Raw genomic sequence first — 25209 nt, 5'->3', positions numbered from 1 at the left:
TGTGTGTGTGTGTGTGTGTGTGTGTGTGAGAGAGAGAGAGAGAGAGAGAGAGAGAGAGAGAGAGAGAGAGAGAGAGAGAGAGAAGGGTGGGTATAATAGATAATAGGGACCTGATCTTTCTTTCAGAGAGTTTCTCTAACCAAATGCAAGCTTGGATCTAAGATGACCAGAAGTTATTAGGTAAAGTGTAGAAAAGCGTTTCCATTCAAGTGAAAAGCACATGGGAAACACTTGAGACAGGTGGAGATGTAACACAGTTGGTGCATAGAATGTATGCTGGTGTGGGTACGATGGTCAGCAGAATATGAGGTGCTCAGAAGGCAGGCAGATGCTAGATCATGCAGAGTCTGGCTTTGCATTTCCTTGTAATGCAAAAGGAGAGAGAGATTTGATCTGTTTTATTTTGACAGATCACATTAGCTGCATTCACAGTAGGTGCCAGGCTGACAGTGGATGTGGTGAGAACAGTTAGGAAGCTATTATAGGGAGGTGATGATGGGCATCGATGAAAGTGGTCATGATCGAAGGAAAGGGAAGTGAATAGACCTGAGGGGTTATTTTGAGGGAAGAGTCAATCGGACCTGAAGATGGACTCACTGATGGAGGTGGGAAGACTAATACTGCTAAGTATCACGCTCAAGTATTTGATTTCAGTCATTGTGCCAATGTCCATGTCACTCATTGAGTGGGTGATTGGGAAGGAGTTGCTAAATGGGTTTGAATACTTTTGGCATCAGTGTGCTGCTGAAAAATGCCCCCAGCACGGGTGCATATACACGTCTGAGAATAATCTTTTTTCTAGACAGATGAAAGAGAAGACAGTGCTAAATTGAAGGAAGGGGTAAACAAGACAGAATTAGAATGAATGGGAAGTAAAATCCCCAAAGTCATGGGAAAGTTAGGTGTGGTTTGGTGCATATCGACATCACTTAGGGCATGTGATTTGAGAAGGATATGCCTAACAAACCACAATGCCTTGATCTGCACAATGAAGAAATGCCTTTATTTAGAAAAGCAAAATGATGATCACATCTGTCTCATAATCTGTTTCTGAGGATTGAAGGAAATAATTCATAAGAACTACTTTAGCCAAATGCCCGGCTAAAGAAGAGTTCATTGATTGTACAGAGCTGACCACAGAGAAGTCATTATGGCAGTGTGTAAATATTTTCCTTTCTTCCATGGCTATGAAACCTTAGTCCTTGAGTTTCTAACTTGTATAGGTCATCGCACCAACGAATAGCTTCTTAGGAATCAGTAAAATGGTAGGATTTAATTAATATTTATAAATCACTATGCAATATTGTTAAGCTTAGATTATTGCAATCAGTGAAATTTTTGAGCTGATGGGATAGTCAAATTTTTCTCATTTATTTCTAGAAATGCTAGCTAGAATTTAAAGTTTGCTATTTAGTTTTCTGAGAGATCAGTAAATGAATTTTAACTGAATTACCTTAAAACATAAAAAAACGTGTTTTAAATGAAGGTCCTTTCAATATATTTATTTTCACTTTGAATCATTCTAAAATCTGTATGTATTTTTCTCAGCCCTAACACCATTATGAGGACACTGACTCTGAATACATAATTAAATACGCACCTATATCGCATAGGAATCTTCCACCTGGGCTCTTCATCTAGACTGAATCTGCAAGCGTCTCATGGAACACTAGATTTTATTTTTCCTACCCTGATTGGCCTGTGACTGGCTACTGTTTGATAACAGTCTTTTCATGTTCACACACATGCTTTAGGAGATTAAGGCAGAATTGTGTGCAGTCTTTAGATATAGAAGAATTTGCCGGCAAAGTTGTTACGGAAAACTTAAGAATATTCTAAGATCAAATTTGAATGGTATATTTACTGGCCAAAATCGTGCTGCGAGACATCCCATAATTTTTCTTGACTTTTGTATCTTTATGCAGGGATGAATGAAATAAGACAACATATATAAAAACCTAGCAGTAGCAAAGTGCAAATACTGTTTATGGTTACTGTGGTTAGATAGAAACCAACTAATTCTATAGCTCTAGAGAACTGGTTAATTCCTCTAGAAGCCAATAATATGCTGACTTTAGTTTAATATTCTAATTGACATTAAATGACAATAATAATATGTACATATTTCCGTCATTGTGTCTGAGGCATAATGAACATTTATTGAGCATTATTTAAAATACTCATTAAATGTTCTCTTTTATCCCTCTAATGAAGGAAATAGTGCTGCCACAAGGTAATTATTTCCTTATGAACACATGGAGCTCTACATGATCATGTCTGGAAGTGCTTTGTGAGCACAGCAGCAAGAAAAATAATAAAAGCCATGTTCTCACTTTCTCCCATCGTACCATGGAAGCCGAACATCGCTCCACAAGGAAGGTGCTGAGCACAAAAATGGGTGAGCGGAGGCGAATTCCACCCACCAAGCCTTGTGGAAGCACATGCAACTGGAGGCGAAGCGAGGAAGCGCATGCAGTACCTGGTCATGTCAGAGTCAGGGAGCAGGCCTAGATGGTAGTGGGGGTAGGGAGCTGAGAGAAGGAAGCTTTTGTCACACTCAACAGGGGAATAGTGCCTGGGAGAAGCAGGCTTATCACACAGTTTGTTCACAGTGCTGTAAACGGGTTCCGGAGGCCTGGTAACACAAGAGCAAGAGAAAGATGCAGAGTTAGCACACAGGAGGACCAATCCTACGGCCAGTAGCAGTTCACCGTATTTTAAAGGAAATATCCAACTTCAAGACATTTTATCATTAGGTCCTAGTATAAATCAATCTCTCTGCTTATATTTAATACATCATACATTATTTATAGATTTATTTAGACGTATATTGACTTTATTCCTTAGCCTCAGTTGTGAGTAGATCCGGCTCCATAAATTTGTTTAGTTCAGTATGACCCGGGCAGGGCGTTTTCTGAACAAGTTGATTTTGCTAAAATCTTTGTAATTATTTCCTACTGAACTCCCCTCTCTGCTAACTTGAAACTCTAAGCAATATGATGACTGGTACTTCAAAAACTATCCTGGACCATGAAACAACCTAGAGGATAAAGGTAAATTATACAGGCAGTTGAGCATAAAGGATCGTGTAGAGCTGGTGTCAAGGATGACATCTGGGATAGTACAGTGCCTCTGGGTTCCTTTCATGTGGGATAAAACACATTATCTAGTTTAAGGTACTGTCAGCTTTTGTTATATAAACAGGAGCTAAAATTCAGACGTACTTTTATAAAACTTAAGGCTGTAGCTTTAATACAAAGAAATTGCTATCTTAGTCCACCATAAGGGCAGACACAATCAGTTTCATTGCACCCACTGAACACTCTTCCTACATAGGGAAATATAAGGAACACTATTTTCTTACTACATAGTTTGGTGCTTATAACTGTTTGGAGAACTCACTGAATCTCTGTGTTAACATTGCTGGAGTCCGTTCTAAACTGCCAGGACAGGGCCTCAGAAAAAAGAAGTTAATGAATATAAAACATTCCCATGGTGATGTAACCCCTGGATTTCATTTGACGAGGAGAGCTGACTCAATTTTCAATCTGATGTTGACTCTACAGACCAAGAAGATCATGTCACCACTTTTTTTCTAGTTAAGCTGTACCATATTTAGAGAAAAAAAATAAACTCAAACTGACTAATATATGTCCTCAAAAACATTATAGCTATATTGTATACAGCTAAAGATAAATGCTACATTTTTCTGAGTACCATATTACATTCAAGTCTACGAAAATAGACCTTGTCTTTGCCATAATTTGGGCTCTTTAAACTTTCACTTGTGTTTTTGTAATACTTTTAATGCCTGTATAACATTATTACATTATTTAAGAATTAAATGATTCAGTGTTTGGGGAAAGCTCAAATACATTGGGCTTTAGAAGGAGGTACCCTTTTTTCTTGCTTATAGTCACCCGCAGTGTTCCTTCGTCATGAATTAATTACTTATCTAAGCTTAGTCATGTATTACTCAAAGCCTTGGAAAAGCAGAGATAAATTACTAGTGTCACAGATTCATGTAGCTCTGCAGTTTAATCTGCCATTCCTTTCTTCCTTGTTTGTGTGTTACTTTTATATGGTCACATGCTGAAGACTAGGTCTCTCTGACTCAGATTATTTTCTTGGTTGTAAAAACACTTGACGCCTGTGGACGTGAATCAATGAGAAGAAACAAAAACTAAGACGTAGCACCCTTGACTAAGTTCTCTTGCAAGCTAACAGCAAAATCAAAACGATGGTGAGACTGTAGGTCGTCTTTTCAACCAATAGGACTAGATTTCATTAAAGTCCTAGATTCTGCCATTTAGTATGTAAAATGTAGGTCTCAGTATAATACATAGTAAGTGCTACACAGCTATGTTCAGAATGCTCATGCTAGGAACTGTATAAATGTTCACTTAATCAATAGACAGCATTTGCTGTTCTTTACTAAGAAAAAACACATTTTTCTGGCTCTTTCAAGAAAGCCCTAACCTATTTTAAGTATTCTAGATTGTTTCTAGGTCTAAAAATTTTCATATAATTATTAATTTTTAGGTTACAAAGCAGGATGGAATCCCAATGTTGCTGTTGAAGAAATGAAAGAGAAGCTTTAAGTATGTGGCATGCAGGGTTTGTGAACCCTCTGAAGATTGAGCCCCTAGTGTTAGTCTCTGGCCACCACATCTGTCTGTGGTCCTTGAGAGAGTTAATCCCCAAGTACATCAGTCTCTTGGAAGATGTCTTAGCCCTAAGCCCCAGAAGGTCCAATACCTACAGCCAGCATGTTAGTCATTCTTTGTAGTTATGTTCCCTGTGACATCTCTTCAGACAGACAAGAAATGCCAATCACTGTCACTGGCATCTGAATGGCTGGAAGAGATGTCATCATCACTCTAGTAAAGCAATGCAGTGAGGATATAATTTTCTGTGATGTGAGTCAGCTCGTCACAAAGGACCGACCTGTTTATCTTGTTACAAGCACCCAGGGTCGGAAAGTAATGAATATGGAAATCCGCCGAAGGCATTCACTTCCTCTCTTTATTCTGTGGTTACCTCCGGCACTCGTGGAAGGGATAGCTGACCATATTAGTGAATTAATACACAAATCATTTCTCCTGCTCTGCACTTACCAAAGGCCACAAGAAAATGACTTCTTGGTCTCATCCGCTGAGCCATCAGCATTTATTAGCTCATCTCTGGGTTTCTAATTGCGGGATTTTGTAGCATGTAATTAACACAGTCCTGGCCCTTGGTGACCTCTGAGCTCCATTAGCACTGGCTATGAACTCTGCTTCTTTTGCATTTTTAATCACAAACACACGCACAAATACGGTACACTGGAGAGGGATACTGCATCCATATCCTATTTAGAAAACCTACCCTGTCTGTCATGGCCCCACCCTTCCCCCACTTGACTCCAACTCAATTCAACCCCTGCATAGCCAGTGTGACGTCGACTATTTGACCAGAACCGGGCCCCTTCTGTAGTTCATATGTGTGGTAGGGATCAGAAGAAAAAGAAAAACAAAACCCAGGACTACTTAATTGGATTCTTCTATGAGAATTGGACAGTTGTTAATTAAGGTAAAGAAAAAAAAATTAGCTGGCAGCGTAAGGAAATGCAGACACACAGTCACTGTTAGGCATCTTCTAACGATAGAGAAGCAGAGTGGACCTCTGCCTCACATGTCCAATTGTCTATGGGTTCCCAGTCTGAGCATTCTATAATATATTCAAGTAAATATTATCTGAAACACACAGTAGCAGAACTATGGTTAGACCAGGGATCCTGAGACCCAGATTTGGGTTAGTGGAAGAAAGGTTAATGTCCTATAGTAGTTTTTTTTCACACTCCCCTGAGACAGGGTTTCTCTATGTAATAGTCCTAGCTGTCCTGGAACTAGCTGGCCTCAAACTCACAGAGATCTGCCTGCCTTTTATAAAAAAACTTTCTTGAAGATTTTTCTCTACTTTTTTCTTTTTAATCGAATTTTAAAGGTAAGACATAAATCTGCAAGTAGTAATTCAGTGATTACCTAGCATCCTTGTAAAAAGAAGTCCAATAAAACACAAGATAATTAACTACATAGAAACTTAGAGCCACAGAGTTAAGATTCAAAAAAAACCTTATGTAATTAAACACTAAGCTGGAGAAGACATCTGTTCATATAAAACCATCAGTCTTTTAAAGATGTTCTTAAAAATAACGAGAAAAACAGCACAAAAGAAAAGACAGAACTGGCAAATAGGCACACACATATAAATGTTTGACCTCAGTGGGCATAAAGCTAATGTAAGTTAAATCAAGTGCCCCTCTCTGTGTCCTATAGAAACAGAGTGTCACTGAGCTAACAGATCATCACTGAGTTGTGGTACGGCAAGGCAGACGCTCATATTTCTGGTGCTATGGGGGTGTGAAACCGCTTATAACTTCCCAAGGAAGCAATGTGGTAGTACATTTCAGAAGCTTTAGCTGGGATCCTGTCTTTTGTCTTAGACATTCTATCTATAGGCGGCTTTCTTAAAAAAAAAACATTTAAAAATGTGCAAAAATGGTTTTTATATATAGAAAGCTATCTTTTGTTATTAGAACAAAAGGAATAAAAAATATATTTGACCAGGACACAAAGGCATGAAGCCTAAGATATACCCACAAGATGGTTTATACAGCCATTGATGTTGATAGTCATGCAAATTTTAATGATTTAGAAAATCTATTGTTTTATGCCAAATACAACATGAAGTTGTTCATGGGGCAAGAGGGGGCAGTGGGTAGTGCCCGATCTATTTCCTCACTAATTCTGAAAGAATCGGACATAAGAATGTGTAAGTTATTAAGTTGGTAGTAGTGGAGTACAGAATCCAGTGTGAACTGAAGTGGGGTGATGGGTCTTTCATAAAGCAGTAACGGCAAGAAAAATTCCAAGATGAGCCTGAGACCTAGCTTCATTTAGAAGCTTGTTAAATGCTTGCGTAGGAGATGAGGTTATAAGATGATGCAGGTTTACAATTCTAGCAGCCATGCTTGGGAAGCCACAGAGGTTACTATTCTTCTAACTGGGTACAATTTAGTACAATTTAAATAATCCAGTCACCCGACTGTTCACTTATTTATTCCTCTTCCACATACTCATCAGGGACTTACTCTAAGCATGGCAGCAGAGAATGAGAAACGCTAGGTATGGTGTAGTAAGAAGGGCTAAGTGCTTCTTCTGCTCAAGCAGCAACATTTTGGAAGGAAACCTCATTGCAAAAGCAGTTAACCACGTCAGATGAGAGGATAGACATGCCTGGGAACCAACAAGGAGCTGCAGTCCAGAGACCTAAGGAGCTGGATTGCTCTTTTTGAGTTTTCCTGCAGGAATCCCATCTTTGTTTTGTTTTGTTTGTTACAGGTTCTTGCTATGTAGCCTAAGCTGACTTTGAATTCAGTATGCAGCCCAGGCTGTTTTCTGACACACAGTCTTCCTGCCCTTGTCTCAGGGCTGGGATTACAGGCACAAATTACCAATAAGATCAGGTAACACCTGTTTCTTTATGTTTCTTCTTTGTCCTTCACCGTTTCTCAGAATCATTAGCAATTACCTCCCATGTAAATAGAAAACAAACAAACAAATGATCCCCAAGTCTAATTATCTAAATGTACTTACAGGCTTTGGGGTCCTGAGAAAATGGCTCATCACTATGTGTTGGGGAATATTATTTTCAGGTGTGCTACTTTTGTTTACGCTGCATTTGTTTAACTCTGTGAAGCTGTGATTCTTTGCCTGTCTAAAACACCTAATGTTCCTAATAATGAACTGAATGGCCAATAGCAAGACAGGAGCAAGGATAGACAAGGCTGGCAGACAGGGTATAAATAGAAGGAGAAATCTAGAAGCGAGAAAAGGAGCATCAAGAGAACAAGGAGAGGAGGATGCCATGGGTCAGCCACCCAGCCAGTCACGGAATAAGAATAAAAGAGGTACAGAAGTAGGAAAAGGAAAAATCCCAGAGGCGAAAGGTAGTTGGGATAACTTAAGAAAAGATAGCAAGAAACAAGCTAAACGTAAGGCCAGTCATTCATAAATAACAATAAGCTTCCGTGTGCGATTTATTTGGGAGCTGGGTGGTGGGTCTCCCAAAGGAGCCCAAAAGAATGAAACATCAAACTACGTTGATACTTCGGTTGTTTTCCTTGCCTATGAACCTGAATATTGGCTTCATCTCTACCAGTGGTTCTCAACCTGTGGGTCGCAACCCCTGTGGGGGCTGAAAGACCCTTCCACAGGGGTCACCTAAGACCACCAGAAAACACAGATATTTTCATTACAGTTCTTAATAGTAACAAAATTACAGTTACGAAGTAGAAATAAAAATGATTTTAGGGTGAGGGGTCACCACAACATGAGGAACTGTATTTTAGGGTCACAGCATTAGGAAGATTGAGAAGCACTGCTATAGGTGGGATGTTGTATGAACAGCGCATAGTGATAGCAAATGACTATCACACACATTGATAGGCAACTGGACAATAGTTCATCAGGTGTATATATCTATCCTGTCACTTTTGAAGATAGGAATTCATTCTTCGGGGATCAGCTCCTCTTACGATGATCAAAACCTGTTTATAATTATTTCTAGGTTGCTGAATACTTAGCTAATAAAAGTAGGGTGCTCAGGTAAATTTTAAAGTCAGAGAAACAATCAAAAACTGCTTAGTTAAGCTACACAGGGCACATTTAAAGGGTGTTCATTATTTATCATTGCTGAAATTAAAATGTAACTGGGTATCTTTATTTTACCGGCAAACCCCCCAGTTCCTTTGCCTTGTAGGCTGCCCTACCTTGCCAGTACTTTGTTTCAAGCACTGGAAAGAAAGACACCTATTTACTTAGAAGAATAATTTGCTGTTGACTTTGACATTATATTTTGATTTTGGAATTAGCAAATATGTTTAATTTATTCTGCTAATAGCCTCATACAATGGACATATACATTCACTTCCATATGAAGACATATACATTTTAAATAATTGTTGATCTCTCTTTCTCTCCTCTCTCTCTCTCTCTCTCTCTCTCTCTTTCTCTCTCTCTCACACACACACACATCAGTGCTTTCACTTTCGGGTTATGCATTGTATATTATAGATCTATCTAAATCAGGATACAATGTAATCACTTTTTAAAAAAACATATTTTTAATTCAAGTTGAGATAGTTACACTAACTTTCCCCTCCCTTTCCTCCTTCCAGCCCCATCCCAGCTATCTTCCCATGAACCCCTCTGTGGCTCCTCCCATTCTCAAGTTGATAACAGGACCATTACTATGTCACCTAACTGCTGTAGAGCTTCTGCCTGCACACAGGCGGTCATGGTAAAACCCTTCAAAGTTTCCATTTCTAAGAATGTGCCTTGCCAAGTCAAGCACAGCAGGTATTCAGAGAATTGTCATCACTGATAGAGTTTGAAAAGGCAAAGGCAAAACATTGGGAAAGTCATTAGTATTGCAACACACACACATGCATTGAAACCATTGCTATTTAAGGTGTTTTTATGACATAGTCACACATCTTTCAAGTGAAAAGGCGCTAAAAAAGTATATACAGTTTAATTAAGTTTGTCTGACTAAGAAAGTTATGAAGTATAGAATGTATTTTATTCTTCTACTTAGTAGAAAGAGAGAGACAGAGAGCAATAGAGAGAATGAGAGAGTGAGAGGAAGGAAAAGAGAATTAGGGAGAGGGAGGAGAGAGAAGTCTGGAAGTGTATGCAAAATAGTCCACCTCACATCCTTTCATTTCTGGATGATAACTCTAAAAAGTCTTTTCTACCACTATTTCGTATTTCCTAGGTGACTTTTCAAGGACATCAAAATTTCTCAGTGTATAAACTGATGACCAAAAGCTTTAAATCTGTATAGATACCATCTATCATTGTGAAAGAAATATTTGTGTCTCTGTATGTAACTGTACAAAAGCTCCCAAAATGTGAATGATGTTTTCTTTGAGCAGTGTGGATAAAGGAAAATTTTGATTTTAATCACATTTTCTGTTGTAATTTTAAAAATAGTTTTACTCCATTAAATAATAGATCTTAAATGAGTTTATTTCCATTCTCCCATCCACTGCAGATGGTAACTGTGAGGTATAAATACTATATTCAGTGGTCTGCCAGTGAGAGTCATTTTACAATGTATACTGACATATCATGGTGCATTCCTTGGATACATATTTTTGTTTACCATGCTTCAGTAAAGTTGAAAAAAAGAATTCTATCTATGTATTTTTTTTTCTACTCAAGATAGATGGATTTTTATTGAGGAATTTGTTTCAGGTACTGTTATATTCAAACAGTAACACATCTTCAAACATCCATTTACAGAAATAGTAAATAAAAACACTTGCTTTTGAGTTTTTTTCTCAGTAATGACCAGTGTATTCCTATGAAATGTGTGGACACTAAAAAAGATTATGAAGATTTTAGTTAAGGTTTAGTTGGCTTCAAGGAAATGATATTCTAACTAAAGTCCTTTCATAGAAATGGTGAACCATTACAACAACTGCAGCTTTTTTTTTTTAAACTAGTCTGTCCATTCAGCTAGCATTTCTTTAGTGCACTTAGAGAACATACAGGGAAGCTATGGAAACAGAGGAAAAAGCCTATTGTTTGGGGCTGTAAGATCTGCAATGTAACGCTTTCCTACTACTTATGAATTTGTGTGAATGGGGAAGTTACTCAAATGGTCTAAATCTTGGGTGCCTTGTCTAGAAAATAAGTTCTTAATATCTACTGTATAGATGTTAGATGTAAGATGAAGTGATATGAAATATGCAAAGCCTCAGGAATTGCCTACTAAATGGTAGGCACCCAGGAAATCATTAATTCTATGTGCTAGAAGATGGATGTTAGAGAAATCTGTTCCAATGTAAGTTCTTCCCTCGAGGTTCACTTCATCTTGATGAAGGCATATGTTTCTGTATAACGAGATTAAAACAGGATATGTGCATGGGAGGGAAAGAGATTCTCCACAGTCCCCAGATTTTCTTCTTATCTTTTCACAAACTGCCTGTCCCCTCCTGCCAGTTTTGAGATAACTGTATCTCAGATTCTGCTACTGATGCTCATTTAAAGAAGAGATGCCTCTTGGTACACAGTCAGCCAAAGAATTCCAAGTAGGCTCTACATGATAGTACTGACAATGGCAGTAAAGTCTGTTTGTCAGGAAGACTATTGGTTTCCCTTAAACATCCGGGAAAATGGAATAATTGCTGACCTTGACCAGGACAGTGCAACCAAAGTGTGTCAGAGGTCTAGAGAACCGACAACGAGAGGAACAGCGTCTTGGCGACACACCTAGAGAGGGTGGCTGTTCTTTCACTAGTAACACAGCAATGGAAACTTGTATCTACTGTATATATCCAATTCAGAACATCCAGCAGATGGGAGAAATTTTAGAATTATGCATTCTGATCACTTTCAAAGTGGAATCATGGAAAAGAAACCATGTGAAGGTCATAGTAAAAACAAGCAGCGAAAGTAATGGTCTAAACATTAAAACCCCCACGGACTCCCTTGGTTTGTGTCAGGAATCTTAAGGGCAGCTTGGGCTACAGTCAGAAGGGAGGAAAATAATGAGTTTGGCATCATTCCTACCAACCCCTCTTTAAAAACTCTCTTCTATACGATTTTAAGACAGGTACACCTTGGAATTTTGGGGGTGAGTGATGACAGGGTATTGTGAAAGTAATAGTTGAATACAAAATTGATACAATGACAGGAAACTAAATTTCCAACTCAACTTTTTTGTTTGTATGTATCACAATCCTCAGTTTTCACAGCAACAGATTTTAACAGTGGGTAAAATATGTACATCTGTGTGTATGTACACACAGGTGCACACACACACAATTTCACAGAATTACTCTGAGGCTCAGAGAAGACAAAGGAGCATAGATAAGGAATGTCTCGACAGTGTCTGAAATGTACATCTCATTCACTCTGACATCCAACATGAAGCAAATTAAATGGAGAAAAGCAAAGCAAAATAAGGGTCTGTGGTAAGGGTGTGCAATGTTGAATCTCTGTGTGTGCAAGATACCCAGGCCTTCTCAGAAGGAACATCTTTTAAACACAACAGATGCTAGGCAGGCAGGTGGCAGCCTAGGACAGGCGTGGGAATACAAATGCGTCCTTCTCTCCACAGCCTCCTTCTGCTGTCCTTGGTGTGAGCTGAGCAGCAGCATCTCTGGACTCTGATACATGCTTCTCCATGACCACACTGTCAATCCCGCTTTTGGGTGTGCTTAAGGGAACACCTAAGGTCTCTGCGTATTAATAAAGAGAAGCTTCAGTAGGAAATAGAGGTGCGTATGTACGAAGCACTTGCACTAAAGTAAGCTGCCCTTTCTTAAAAAGCATATTTCAAAAGAAAAATGTCATAATTTATTGAACCGATTGTTCATAGTATGAATTTGTCATGCTCTTCTCAGTGCATTTGAAGCAAATATGGACATAATAATGCTCCCTGTATCACTGGAGATTTGTGATGTGGGAAGAAAAAGTAGAATTATACCAAAGGCACTTTGCTTTTTGCTTTTTGATCTTCAAATATCTGAGCTGCTAAAGAATTGATCCTCAATCAGGACCAGACAAGAAAAACAGGCAAGAGAAAACTTATTGTCAGGTGTAATTTCATTTAAATGAGATTAAATAATGCCTTAAAAAAACAGATGTGTTTCAACACAGCAAACTTTGCACTACTGGTTTTTAAGATGTCTGGTACTTTGAAATATAAAATTGGAGCTCAGATTCTGTTTAGTAAGTCTTGCTCAGGAGAAATGAATGTCTTCTCTTGTATATTAATATTCGCTGTGTTCTTAGTGCAATCCATATTTTCATAGAATAGACTGCAAAAGGGAAACATATTTGTTTTCTTCTAATACATCACATTATGATTTTACCTTTGGTAATGTAATATTCTGACATCAAAGAAGTGATGGATTTAAGTCATGGGCTCCCAAGCCAGTCAGGACATCAGACTCACCATGGTTTTCAGTTCTGTTCATTTGATTTAATAAAAAAAATGGGTCAGTTTCTATTTTGTTCCTGTTTGGTATAGTAATTAAAAGCTATTGCTTTACATAACAGGTCTGTCCTTTTTGAGAAACCTATGAACTAGTCATTTGTTTGAATTGCATCAATTCTGTCCACATTACAGAATATCAATTATTGCACTGAAGTTTTCTGACTCCAAAATATTCAGCTGATAAGTGTTAACATTTACAGAGCAAATATTAATTTCCCATTTTAAGGGAAGGCATAACATAATTATTTCAGCAGTGATTATATTATGCATGCAACTTCGCCTTGAAAAGCAGATGTGTAGTGTACCTGTGCTTTTCCCTTTTTTGGTATTTTTTTCTCCTTTCTCCAGCCCTAAGGACTGAACTCAGCTTCATGATTTCTAGGTCAGGCTTCGCCACTTGGCTCAATCTGTAACCCCCACCTCCATCCCACTATGTATGCCTCTATTTTCTATGGAAAGGGGAAGGAGTGCTTTTCCCCTGTCCACTTTTGAGTCTCACCCGACTAAGCGCTAGCCTAGTAACTGGTGCTCTAAATAACAGCGGAGATTAATAGCCATAACTTTAAGGCTAGCCTCCAGGTCAGTTTCTGCTAGCTCTACATAAATGTGTTCTATATAAATAAGCTGACTCAAACCTAATAACAAGCCAGAAGATAGACACAGGGGGCCACCGAAGTAGAGAAGTGATATCATGCAGCCAAGATCGAACAGCTGGTGGGGGCAAACTCTACATTTGTCTACTTGCCTGATCTGTGCTCTTAACCAGGACACAGTCCTGTATCTGGAGAGTGGGTTTTGGATTCACCACTTGCTTTCTAACAGTTATAGGAGAGAGTGTACAATCTCTGCCATGTCAGATTCTCCAGTGTAAAATAGGTAGGATACTTCTCTGTCCTTTTGTATGTTATACTAGGTGATAAAATGTGGAATAGGGAAAGCACCTATCTGGGCAGTAGCAGATAGTGCTAAAGGTTTACCAACATTATTTCAAATTCAGATCAGGACCTCACATAATTAACTTTGAAAACTTTTTGCTATCACACTTAATTTAGCTGTTTTATTTTGCTTTCATCTCCTGTCTGAAGGTGGCAAATGAGTCTTTAAAAGAGATCAGGGCAGAACAAAGCACGGAGCAAAGATATTGGACTCCACTGGCTCAATTGGCAGCATTTTCATCAAGAGTCTACATGAGAAAGGACTCAGCTCTATGTCAAGGTCAACCCAATTTAAAACAATTCTAAGATCAGAACAGATGTTTAAATGTTGACATGCACAGCTACAATCACAGCCAAAGCTAAGTTCTTCCAGTAAAATCTGCAAGAAGGCATATTCAGTGTGGAGAAATAGATTGACAGGCATTGCGATGACATCACCACCAACCTGACAGCACCAAACCAGGTTGTAACTGTTTCTAAAATGAGGACATCAGAAGACTACAGTTGCACCTTTCAAAAGAACATAAAAGCCAATGAAGCACAGGGAAGATTTTAGAAATCTTCACGCTAGCAAAGCATCTATGTAGTATACTGAAAAGACCAAGACTCTGGAGTGGGTTGGAACTCTTACACTATTCTGTTCCAACTGCATGACTTTTAGAAATATGGTCAACGATGTAGTTTGTGGAGCCTAGTTATCTATGCTCCAACCTAGCTTCTCCATAATAGAACTCTGCCTTGGTGAGTCATTGTAAGATGGGGATAAAAATAGGCAAGACAGGCAAACATTTAAATTATGGAGTGATGAGGCATCATGACTTTTTGTGTGTAACACCAATATCTCTCATTTTAGCTTTCTTATAAAATGAGAGTAATAATACTTTCTTTAAAGACAACACAGGATATTTTATGTTTGAGACAGGGCAAAAATTCAGAATGTGGTAACAGTTATTACCATTTGTTCAAGATGTATTTTCATATTTTGTTATTCTTGTACACCTAGTCCTAGTATTGACCAGAAATAATTCATAAAGAAGACGAAACATCCTCTTTATCGAATTTAAGTGGTTGAGAAAAATTGTTCATGCCAGGGCAACTTAGACGACAGATCAATGTGCTAACTCATGAAACATCTCTGACATCAAATAAACTTTTAAAAACTCATCTCCTAAGTTCTTTGCGATGTAATGTATGTGCTGTATGTGACAAACCCATAAGTAAGCTTAGACCGAATGATCCTTTCCCTCCCTCTCCCCTCTTTGCCTTCATGGAAAAAAATGTTTACTTAGATTATCGATAATGAAAGATAAGAATTAGTGTCTCTCTATGAAAAGGGAAAGGAGAAGAAGCTTAATCAACGCTGAGTACTGATTTATCTAGTTGTGGGATTTGTTCTGCAACAGCATCATGAAAACAAAGGGCCTTTCTCTGAAGCTAGGAAAGCAGAGGGAAGCATAGCTCCACATTATACAGCCTGGTAGGGAAGTCTTCATGGAAACACACTCAAACTATGGGATACCTATTGTTATCTGTAGTTACCATGCTCTACATTAGGTCCACAACACCTACTCATGCTGCAGAGCTGACCTTGCGCTTCTGACCCGTGTGCTCTCATTTTTACACTGATTATAGAGTCTTGATACAGCCCTACATCTGCCTAGTCCCCATAGGCAGGCAACTTCCCTCTATCTGTCTTACTGTCTCCAGAGAAATAGTTACATGGCTGGAAACCCTGGAAATTTAAGAAGTTATCTAAGACTATAGGTGAGGTCTTAAATAATACTCTTTTAAAGAGAACCACAGAAAAAGTTGTAAGTATTTTACAAGTTACATTTTGAGACTACTTACCAGATGCTATGTCTAAACCATTTAACCTCTCATACTGTACAGACTCCTGCAGCCTTCATCACTCATAGCTCAGTCCACATGGGTTAATTGGAATCGTTTACCTCATGTGTAAAGAACAGTTACAACAGTTGCCTTTTTAAATTATTATGCTACTTAAACATCGTACTTCAAATAGTTTGTAGTCTGTAAGATATTATAAAAATATCATCTCCTTAAATTCTTATAAATTATATAAGGCATATAAATAATATCTGTATATAACTGGCTGTGTTCTGATTCTGATTATGGCTTGTAAGAATCATAAGTCAGTGTTGGTGCCAGAGGATGAACTGAAGAACCTCTTCCTTCTCCTTTGTGTGTGACCTTTACACTCTTGTCTCCCCTTCCAGACTGGACTCTGGGGAAGCTGTCATAAGAAGTCACTTAGATTGGTCAATTCCTATTGATATTCCAGTCTCTGTCACCTCCTGCATGAAGCTGTCCCTGATCCATCGGCCTGTACCAGATGCCCTGTCTGAAGCGTTCCATCCTCTGCAACAAGCACACAGCACTTCTATTATACTTGGTATTTACTGAGCTGTATCTCTGAGCAGTTCACGTTATTGTCTCCCTGAGAATATCAAATACTGGTAACTAATATTTGTTAAATAAGTAAGAGGAAAGCTAGAAAGAAAAAATAATGTATGTATGTCTTAAATGAAGGACTAACTAACCAAACGAGCAGCAATGGAGAAGAAAGGGAGAAAGTAAAAGCATGACAGTCACACATGAAAGAGAAAGGTATTTAATTTGAAAGAGAATTTTTCACAAGGGAAAGAGCAGGATAGGGACATGGGGAACAATGGGGCAAAGGGAAATCATGTGGTCCAATTATGTGACATACATGCAGAAAAATGTCACAATTAATTCCAATGCTTTGTATAATGGATACATGCCGATAAAACAACATATGCTAGGGAGAGAGGCATATGAAAGCTTCCGCGGAGGGAGAGTCAGATTTCTTTGGGGTTGTGGCCCCTAAGAGGCTACCCAGGCTCCAGGAGATGGTTCTACACCCATTCACAGACAGGCAGCACTAAGGGGGCTCAGTGGTTGAAACAAGAAATCAAAAGACCACATGGAGTTTGAAGAAATGGTGGTGAGAGGGGGCAGGCAAGGGACTCCAGGGGAGAGAATCAGACGAGGATAGGGTTGAGCTTTTACTCTCTTAAAAACATGAAAAATCAGTAAGATTAAAAATAGATACATTTAACTTAATTTAAATGAAAGAGCATTAAGAAAAATGTTTCCAAATGCAGCTGGGTGTATAAACTCAGCCAAAAAAATAATTAAGAAACCAATCTGTCAGCATACTATAGAGTCCAATACTCTTCCATATGTAAATCTATCATATTTACAACACACATATTTAATAATATTAAATCTGTTCAAGGAACTCTTCTTTTTACTGGGGCTAATATTTAGAACAATCGAGTGTTCCTGTTTCAACAGAACATATATACCTTTGTATAGGGAGACAGGCAATACTCAATTCCCAGGTTGCCAATTAGCTTTTCCCCTTATACCAGTGGTAACACAAGTACTCACTGATGTGCAAAAGCTGCTCTTCTCATTTGCCAATAGCCTCAGCCACATTGCATGGTTTATCATTTCAACATCAATGCCTGATGTCGGATGAAGTAAGAGGTTAGCAAGGAAAACCATTTGGAGACTTCTGCAATAACCAAACAATAAATGTCGTGTCTTGAACTAGTGAGCTGTCCATGGAGAAGTGAGCACATTGTGAGGGTATTTTGAAGAGTTTGCTGGTTGTTGGGGTCCAGGATGTGAAAGGAAGATGGAGAGGAGGCTCACCACAGTGACCACTGTGTCAAGAGCAACAAAGGAATAGAGCAATCATTTACAGTGAAAGGAAGACCACGAAAAGGCAGGATGGGACCAATAGCAGGTTTACTATTGTGCATAGTTACCGTTTAGAAGTCTAAGAGGAAATCAAGTGAGAAGCTGGTTAGACAATAAAGACATAGACGTCTGTCTTACACATAAGTAGGAAGCAGGGGTGGGAGGTCAGAAAAACTGTGCAAGTACTATCATAAAAAACAAATAACCTAATATTTAATACAAATTCATTTAAGTAAATTATGGCTCAACTGCCTTTAATAGACAATTATTATACATTATATATATTATATATTGAAATATTTTGTATCCCTTGAGTTTTTATTTTATTCATCTGGTAGAATACTTACTTTGGTATTCTTTATATTTTGTTAATTTTATGAATTTTTTATAATAAAAATAGTTAAAAAACAAAGAGCAGAAATCCTAATAGAACAAAAAATATGGCTGATGGGAGTTGCAAAAAATAAGGAAATGATTTTAGTGGTGAACATTGCAAAGACTGTCTGGGAACTATTCAAAAGTAATGTTTTTAAAATGACTTTTTAATCAGATATAATTGATGCATTGTCTGTATTACTGATATCATCTGAAAACAATAATTATATAACCCCACAAAGTATGAAATTAGTCAAATCTGCAATAGAGTAAAACTGTGTTTAAAATGTAATGATGATAGCCCACAGTAGTCTTGCATTTGTTAAGGTGTTCATTAACAATAAATAATCTCTACAATAATGATGATGATGATGATGATAATGAATAAAATGAAATAATCTTACCCACAGCAGCTAATGATACAGGTTATGACAGAAGCCGCCCAGAGATAACAATGTTGTCATTGCTAACTCACTAGCAAAGTTTATATACATTGCACCTATATACATGGGTGCAATAAGGAAGGAGATAATCTCTATGTTCTGTTATCATCTCCGTGACACATGGCAGTTAGAGTAATCTCCCAAAGGAATAGATCATGGTGAGTTGCCCTGAGTCATAGCATGTAACCTGTTTCTATTCAAAAAGATGAGGGCCAGAAACAAGCTGCGCATCGTGTTGTTGACAGAAATTGACTTGCAGTCCAGGGGACAACTGGTTGCCGTCTTTTATATCGATCCCCTCAAAACTACCCCCTGTTCATCTTTAGTCTATTTCATCCTTTCTTATTACATCATTCAGTCTGAAACGGTGATGATGAACTCTTGTGTCACAAAATAATACAGCATTGATTTGATAATTTGAATAATCAATGACATAGGTTTAGATGTACAATAACCATCTTCCATAAGATAGTAGGCACAATGTTGTTCGTTATGGGCATAGAAAATGATGAATCTCCATAAATGACATCTATGTATCTTTCAATTCTCATTACAATCTCATTTTTGCTAACACTGAATTAATTTCTCTGACAGTAAACAGCAACTTAATATGTTTCCAATATGTTTTTAGCTGTTCCTCTCTAATTAAGATTTACTAACTTCCCCATTAATACTCTCTGCTTCTAACTGAATCGCTATGAATCACACCTCCATGCTTGTGTATGTCAACCTTAGAGGTTATGTGTAGACCTCATCAATAAAGAGAAAACTCCCCTTGCAGCTTTTACTTAATGATCTATTCTCTGTCTGTAGCACAGGTTAACCCTTTTCCTTCTTTCCATTAGGACACTTTGCTTGGAAAGAGACTTGTATTAGCACGCCCCCTGTTGGAGAAAGCAGGCAAGAGCACAGAGCAGAATGGAGACAGAGACAGAGACCCACATTGGAGCACCGGACTGAAATCTCAAGGTCCAAATCAGGAGCAGAAGGAGAGAGAGCACGAGCAAGGAACTCAGGACCGCGAGGGGGTGTACCCACACAATGAGACAATGGGGATTTTCTATCGGGAACCCACGAAGGCCAGCTGGCCTGGGTCTGAAAAAGCATGGGATAAAACCGGACTTGCTGAACATAGCGGACAATGAGGACTACTGAGAACTCAAGAACAATGGCAATGGGTTTTTTATCCTACTGCACGTACTGGCTTTGTGGGAGCCTAGGCAGTTTGGATGCTCACCTTACTAGACCTGGATGGAGGTGGGTGGTCCTTGGACTTCCCACAGGTCAGGGAACCCTGATTGCTCTTCGAGCTGATGAGGGAGGGGGACTTGATCAGGGGAGGGGGAGGGAAATGGGAGGCGGTGGCGGGGAAGAGGCAGAAATCTTAAATAAATAAATAAATAAATAAACAAAACAAAAAAAAAGAATGGGTAATTTTAAGGCATCTGCTTATGAATCCTTAAATTAGTGACATTTTATAATGAGCTTTAAAAAATTTGCGCCTTGAAGAACTTTGAGAGAGGAATCCTACTTGATGTTAGCGATTAGCTACCATGAAGAACCAAGAAAGAAAAACAGAACCCTACAATTTATCCGACGTGCTTAGCTGCAGAGGTCAGGTGGAGAGACTGTTTATGCCAGGCTTGTGGCTCCATTGACTCCCACTTTATATTTTCAGTTCAGTATTAGCTGTTCCTTATAGTTGTAAAAATAAATATGCTCAATGAAGCTATTGGATTACACCTTTTCTCGGAATAAAACCCTGTACTGTGCTCTACAACGTAAGTAAGCTGGAGAAGCATATGGAGATTACACCCTGCTTGCGCAGCTGCATCACACTGCTGGCTCGGTGTCAATAAAGAGCTGGAAGATGTTTACCAAGAAGTATTATTTGTGAAAAATTCATCTTATAGACCTTATTTTCAAAATAGTATTAATAACAGCTAGCCCAAAAAACACGCTTATGTCTTTCCTAGCACTTCACATATAAACTCGTTTATGGTTGCGATAAACCTTCGAGATGGGGAGTGCCACTCTGCTCCTTTTATAAATGAGAAAGCTGAAGCAGAGCGCGGCTCTGTTGCACACCTAAGGTCCTACAGTAGAAAGTCAAGGCTCGGGTCAAATTTGAGCAGGTGGCCTTGGCGACGTAGGACCCAAATGTTCATTTGAATTCTCGTGCAGGCTCAGTTGCCTGTTGACAGTCCCGCTGACTGTACTGTTTCCTGTTGTGCTTGGTTGAAAGCACATAGGGAAAGATAATTATATTATATAATGAAGAAAGGAAATTCAGTTAATCCAATCCTCCCTTAAATCATGGACTTCAAGATAAAAAGCAGACAGGCTACAGGCTCATGCTCTGATAGTGACCTCTGGCTCTGACTGTTCCACAGCTGTAGTAATAAAAGCAGCGGGGCTGCATCCCTGACACCCGGCCGCCCCCACGGCTAGCTTTACCCAAAATAATTACACGGAAACTGTATTCTTTTAATCACTGCTTGGTCCATTTCTATCTAGCCTCTTCTAGGCTAATTCTCACATATTAATTTAGCCCATTTCTAATAATCTGTGTTGCGCCCCTCGGTGCGCTTACCGGGAAGATTCTAGCCCATGTCCATCCTGGGTTGGAGCTTCATAGCGTGCGTCTGCCCAGGAGCCAGGAGCATGGCGTCTCTCTCAGGTGTCTGCTCCCGAGAGGAGAGCTGTGGAGTCTGAGCTCACTTCCTCTTCCTCCCAGCGTTCTGTTCTGTTTACTCCTCCCACCTATCTTCTAACCAATAAAATGGGCCAAGGCAGTTCCTTTATTAGCCAATGACCTTCCTCCATCACACAGCCTCTTCCTGAGCAATATCCCTCACCTTGCACTTGGTAAAAGACTGTGAACAACATATGATAATTGGGAAGGTGGTGTCATTTAATTCAATGTCTCCCAAACTTTGGAAGCATATTTTCTTTGGGGTTTGTTTACAAACAATGAAATAAAAGAAAAGATGGTCTATAGGAACACTGTCTAACTAGATCAGGCTAGCTCCTCATAATGAGGATGGGCTTTAGCATGTAGCTCAAAACACAGTTCATATTCCCCTTTCCTCTGTGTTCCCACTTCTGATCCCCTTGCCACCGCATTCCAGCTGTAAAATCTCTTCGGTGGCCCAACAACTTCTCAAAGAAGCTTTAAAAGAAATCCCAGGTAATTTAGACTTACTGACTAGTACTTGTCAGTAGATTCTTAATATACTTTAGAGTAAACTCATAGTTCACCATTACTCCTGAATCCTTTATCATCTGGTTCCTGACTTCTACCCCAGTCTGATTTTCTACATGTTTCCATTAGCCAAGTTTCCTAAACACACTACAGTTATTCCCAATGCAGTGACTTTGGCCTTGCTTCTTCTTCTTTTCCTCCTTCTCCTTCTCCTCCTCCTCCTTCTTTTCTTTGTCTTCTTCTCCTCCTTCTTCTCATTCTCCTTCTCTTCTTCCTCCTCCCTCTCCTCTGCTTCTTCCTCTTCTTATCCTCCCCTCCCCCTCACTCTTCCTCTTCTTTGTAGCATCCTTTCTCTGATCTTTCCATAACCACGTGTCCTCATTCTTAAGTTCTCAGCTCAACACTATCGCTGTCTCCTCAGGGAGGCACGCTCAAGGTATTCTATCTCATGAGGTGCTCTCTTCTAGTCCTTGCCTATCACATGATCCCATTGTGTTTCCTTTATAGTTCTCGACTAGTTCTGAACTTATTCTAGCTATCTTAATTCTATACCAGAATATAAATTCCATAAGGCACATATAAACCCAATGTGCTTTTGCTATTATGATTTTGTTTCTAATAACTATGTGGGATACCTTTTAGAAACTGAATAATCACTGAATGCTTAAGTCAATGAAGGAGAAGCAGCAACTTGGATAAATGCCAGAAGCATACCTAGCAAGCTGGTATTCTGTAATTTGGGGGCAAATAGGGTAGAGGTGGACTTCCAGAGAGTGGGATGGTATGTACTTAGATGACCAGTCAAGCAGGTAAACCTCAGTCACAATTCAGAGCTGTTCTTAGTTTCTATACATGAGGACTCTAGAGATTTTATTTATCTTTTGCTTTAGAGTCAACCAGAATATGTCACCTCTATGGTGACTCGGGTGTGTATGTGACTTTAAGGTCACGTGAATTCAGTTTCTAGTAATAGGACGCACATCTCCCACAGCCCAGCTCTACTTCCCTGATTTCCTTAACGACATTCACTGAATTCATTAGGAAATTAAGCAATTGCCTGGTGAGAGCTTCGTTTTGCAACCCGTTTCTTTTTGTTTCAGTGTAGTGCTGAGGATTCATTTGGCTACTCTCAAGAGACGGATCTGGACGGTAAACAAACATGGCTCACCCTCCTGAGTATGAGGGAAGATGTGACGGCACGGAGGAGGAATGGGTGGTGGGAGGTAGCCTGTGACGTTTTCCTCGTTCACAGGTGATGCTACATGGACGGCAGCTTGTTTGAATTCTTCTTCCAGATCCTTCGTTCTCCAAACAGTAAATGTCAGCTTCGAGAAACAGAATGAGTACTGTGTTGCATATTCTACAACATCATCTCTATCTGGCTCTACTGCTTACAAGCAGAGGACCAGAGAAGGCCAAAAAAAAAAATCATTCATTCTAGGCCCGTGCTCACCTTCCATCATGTAGGAGCAGATTTCGCTTCATGTATATACGGCCCTTCCAAATCTGACAGCTTCTAACTCTCAGTCAAAAGCCACATGGGCACCATTGTTTTTATTTTTATTTATTTATTCATTTTTTGAGACAAGGTCTTACACTGTAGCCCAGTCTGGCCTCAGACTGGTAACCCTCTTGCCTTATCTCCCCAGGTACTTGGATTACAACAGTGAGCAATTATACCCAGCTGAAAACCAGATTTCTTCATCACACTGAATCTACTCTGATGTGGGATTCCCTTCTGTATGCTGTGAATACCATTAGTTAATAAAGAAACTGTCTTGACCTGCACAGGGCAGAATAGAGGTAGGTGGGGAAACTAAACTGAATGCTGGGAGAAAGAAGGCAGAGCCAGTAAGACTCCATGTAGCCATGAGAGGGGAAAGACAGGTGCTGACAGCTGGAACCTTGCCGGTAGGCCATGAGGCTCATGATAAAATTTAAAATAATAGAAATTGGTTAATTTAATAGATAAAAGTGAGCTAGAAATATGCATAAGCTAATAGGCCAAGCAGCATTATTATTAATACAGTTTCTGTGTGATTATTTTGGTTCTGGGCAGCCTGGAACAAACAAGTAGCCCCCTACAACACTACTCTACTGTGTCTCAGTAGGCTCTCTAGGAAGGCATTTTCATCCAAGACTGTTTTATTTAGGTACCCTTTCTATAAATTGGAAAAATATTTACAAATGTAGTGAAAAAGAGATAAACTAAGTCAGGTAGCTTACAAATCTTTACTATCTATCCATAACAGAGGGAGTATAAACCAGAGGAATAGAGTAATACTCCTTACAACAGACTGAGAAATATATGAGGCATTTATAATAAGATATTTCTAGCTTGATGTGATTTTAGAGGTTGTTGAAGAATTCTGTCTATAGAAATGCTTTCCTGCTTGCTAAGCTCCCATTGTTACTGAATTTGTTACTTTAGACAAATATAATAAAGTCCTTAAACATAATATATAACTCAAAGATAGTATTAAACCCATATAGTCTTCTGAAATGAATATAGTATTAATAATTTATTATTATACTAAAACCTTATACTTTCTTTTTTTTAAAGATTTATTTATTTATTATGTATATAGTATTCTCAGTACTCTGCCTGCAGGCCAGAAGAAGGCACAGATCTCATTACAGATGGTTGTGAGCCACCATGTGGTTGCTGGGAATTGAACTCAGGACCTTTGGAAGAACAGGCAGTGCTCTTAACCACTGAGCCATCTCTCCAGCCCCCACCTTATACTTTCTTAAAGGAATAAAGATCCTTTACTCCAAATCTATAGTGAAGGAATTCAGGACTTACAGAGATTAAGTGACTTGTATGGTCATGTGGTATTGAGTGACTGGACCAAGACCACATGCTGTAAAATAATCTCTGTGAGATGACAGGTGTAGATGGGGGAAGAGACCTTTAAAGATAGGTTGATTAGAATTCTTACTTTGATTCTTGCTGTATGAAATGAGGCATTTTATTAACTTTATTTTTTTTTTAAATTTATAAACATTTAGACTATTACCCAGAAATCACACACACAGACACACACACATACACACACATGCACACACTTACTTTATATTCCTCTTTAAATCTTTACAAGCTATTTCCCTACTACAAATTCCCTTTCTGACTTTGTTTTGGCATAAATGATGACAATTTTTAATTATGGAGGAACCACAGGTGTAAAGAGAGCCAGTACTTGGCACACTGGGAGCAAACAATCACTTTAGCTGTGGGACTTCTAAGTACACTTTGGAGAGACTTTTCATGCTTGTTTCCAAGAGTACGGAGTATTTGTGGGTTTTACATTCTCATATGGTCACAGACCACGCACACACACACACACACACACACACACACAAGTTCATAAAAATTCAACAACCTGGTGAATACCTACAAACTCTCAAGTTCAGAATCAAGGTCACCTCTTTGTTAAAACTTCGTTTG

General features: G+C 38.9%; 1 protein-coding gene across 23 annotated transcripts in view; it reads right to left on the bottom strand.

Annotated features, from left to right (window-relative positions):
* Positions 1-25209, bottom strand: part of Dlg2 (discs large MAGUK scaffold protein 2) — a 1645338-nt gene that overhangs the window by 368739 nt on the left and 1251390 nt on the right. For 17 of the 23 annotated variants that reach the window (XM_041643707.1, XM_041642110.1, XM_041642182.1 and 14 more), the window contains one exon: positions 2480-2635. The exons of the other annotated variants lie outside the window; for them this stretch is intronic. In XM_041643707.1, coding sequence (XP_041499641.1) covers positions 2480-2635 — 156 coding nt within the window. The remainder of the gene's footprint in view (positions 1-2479; positions 2636-25209) is intronic. 23 annotated transcript variants of the gene reach the window in all.

This window comes from Microtus oregoni, unplaced genomic scaffold (assembly GCF_018167655.1).
Source record: "Microtus oregoni isolate MIOR12 unplaced genomic scaffold, Mior012 000000F_ref0000247, whole genome shotgun sequence".
Classification (NCBI taxonomy): domain Eukaryota; kingdom Metazoa; phylum Chordata; class Mammalia; order Rodentia; family Cricetidae; genus Microtus; species Microtus oregoni.
The sequence above is the reverse complement of the archived record's forward strand: the minus strand, read 5'-3'. Positions and strand labels throughout refer to the sequence as shown.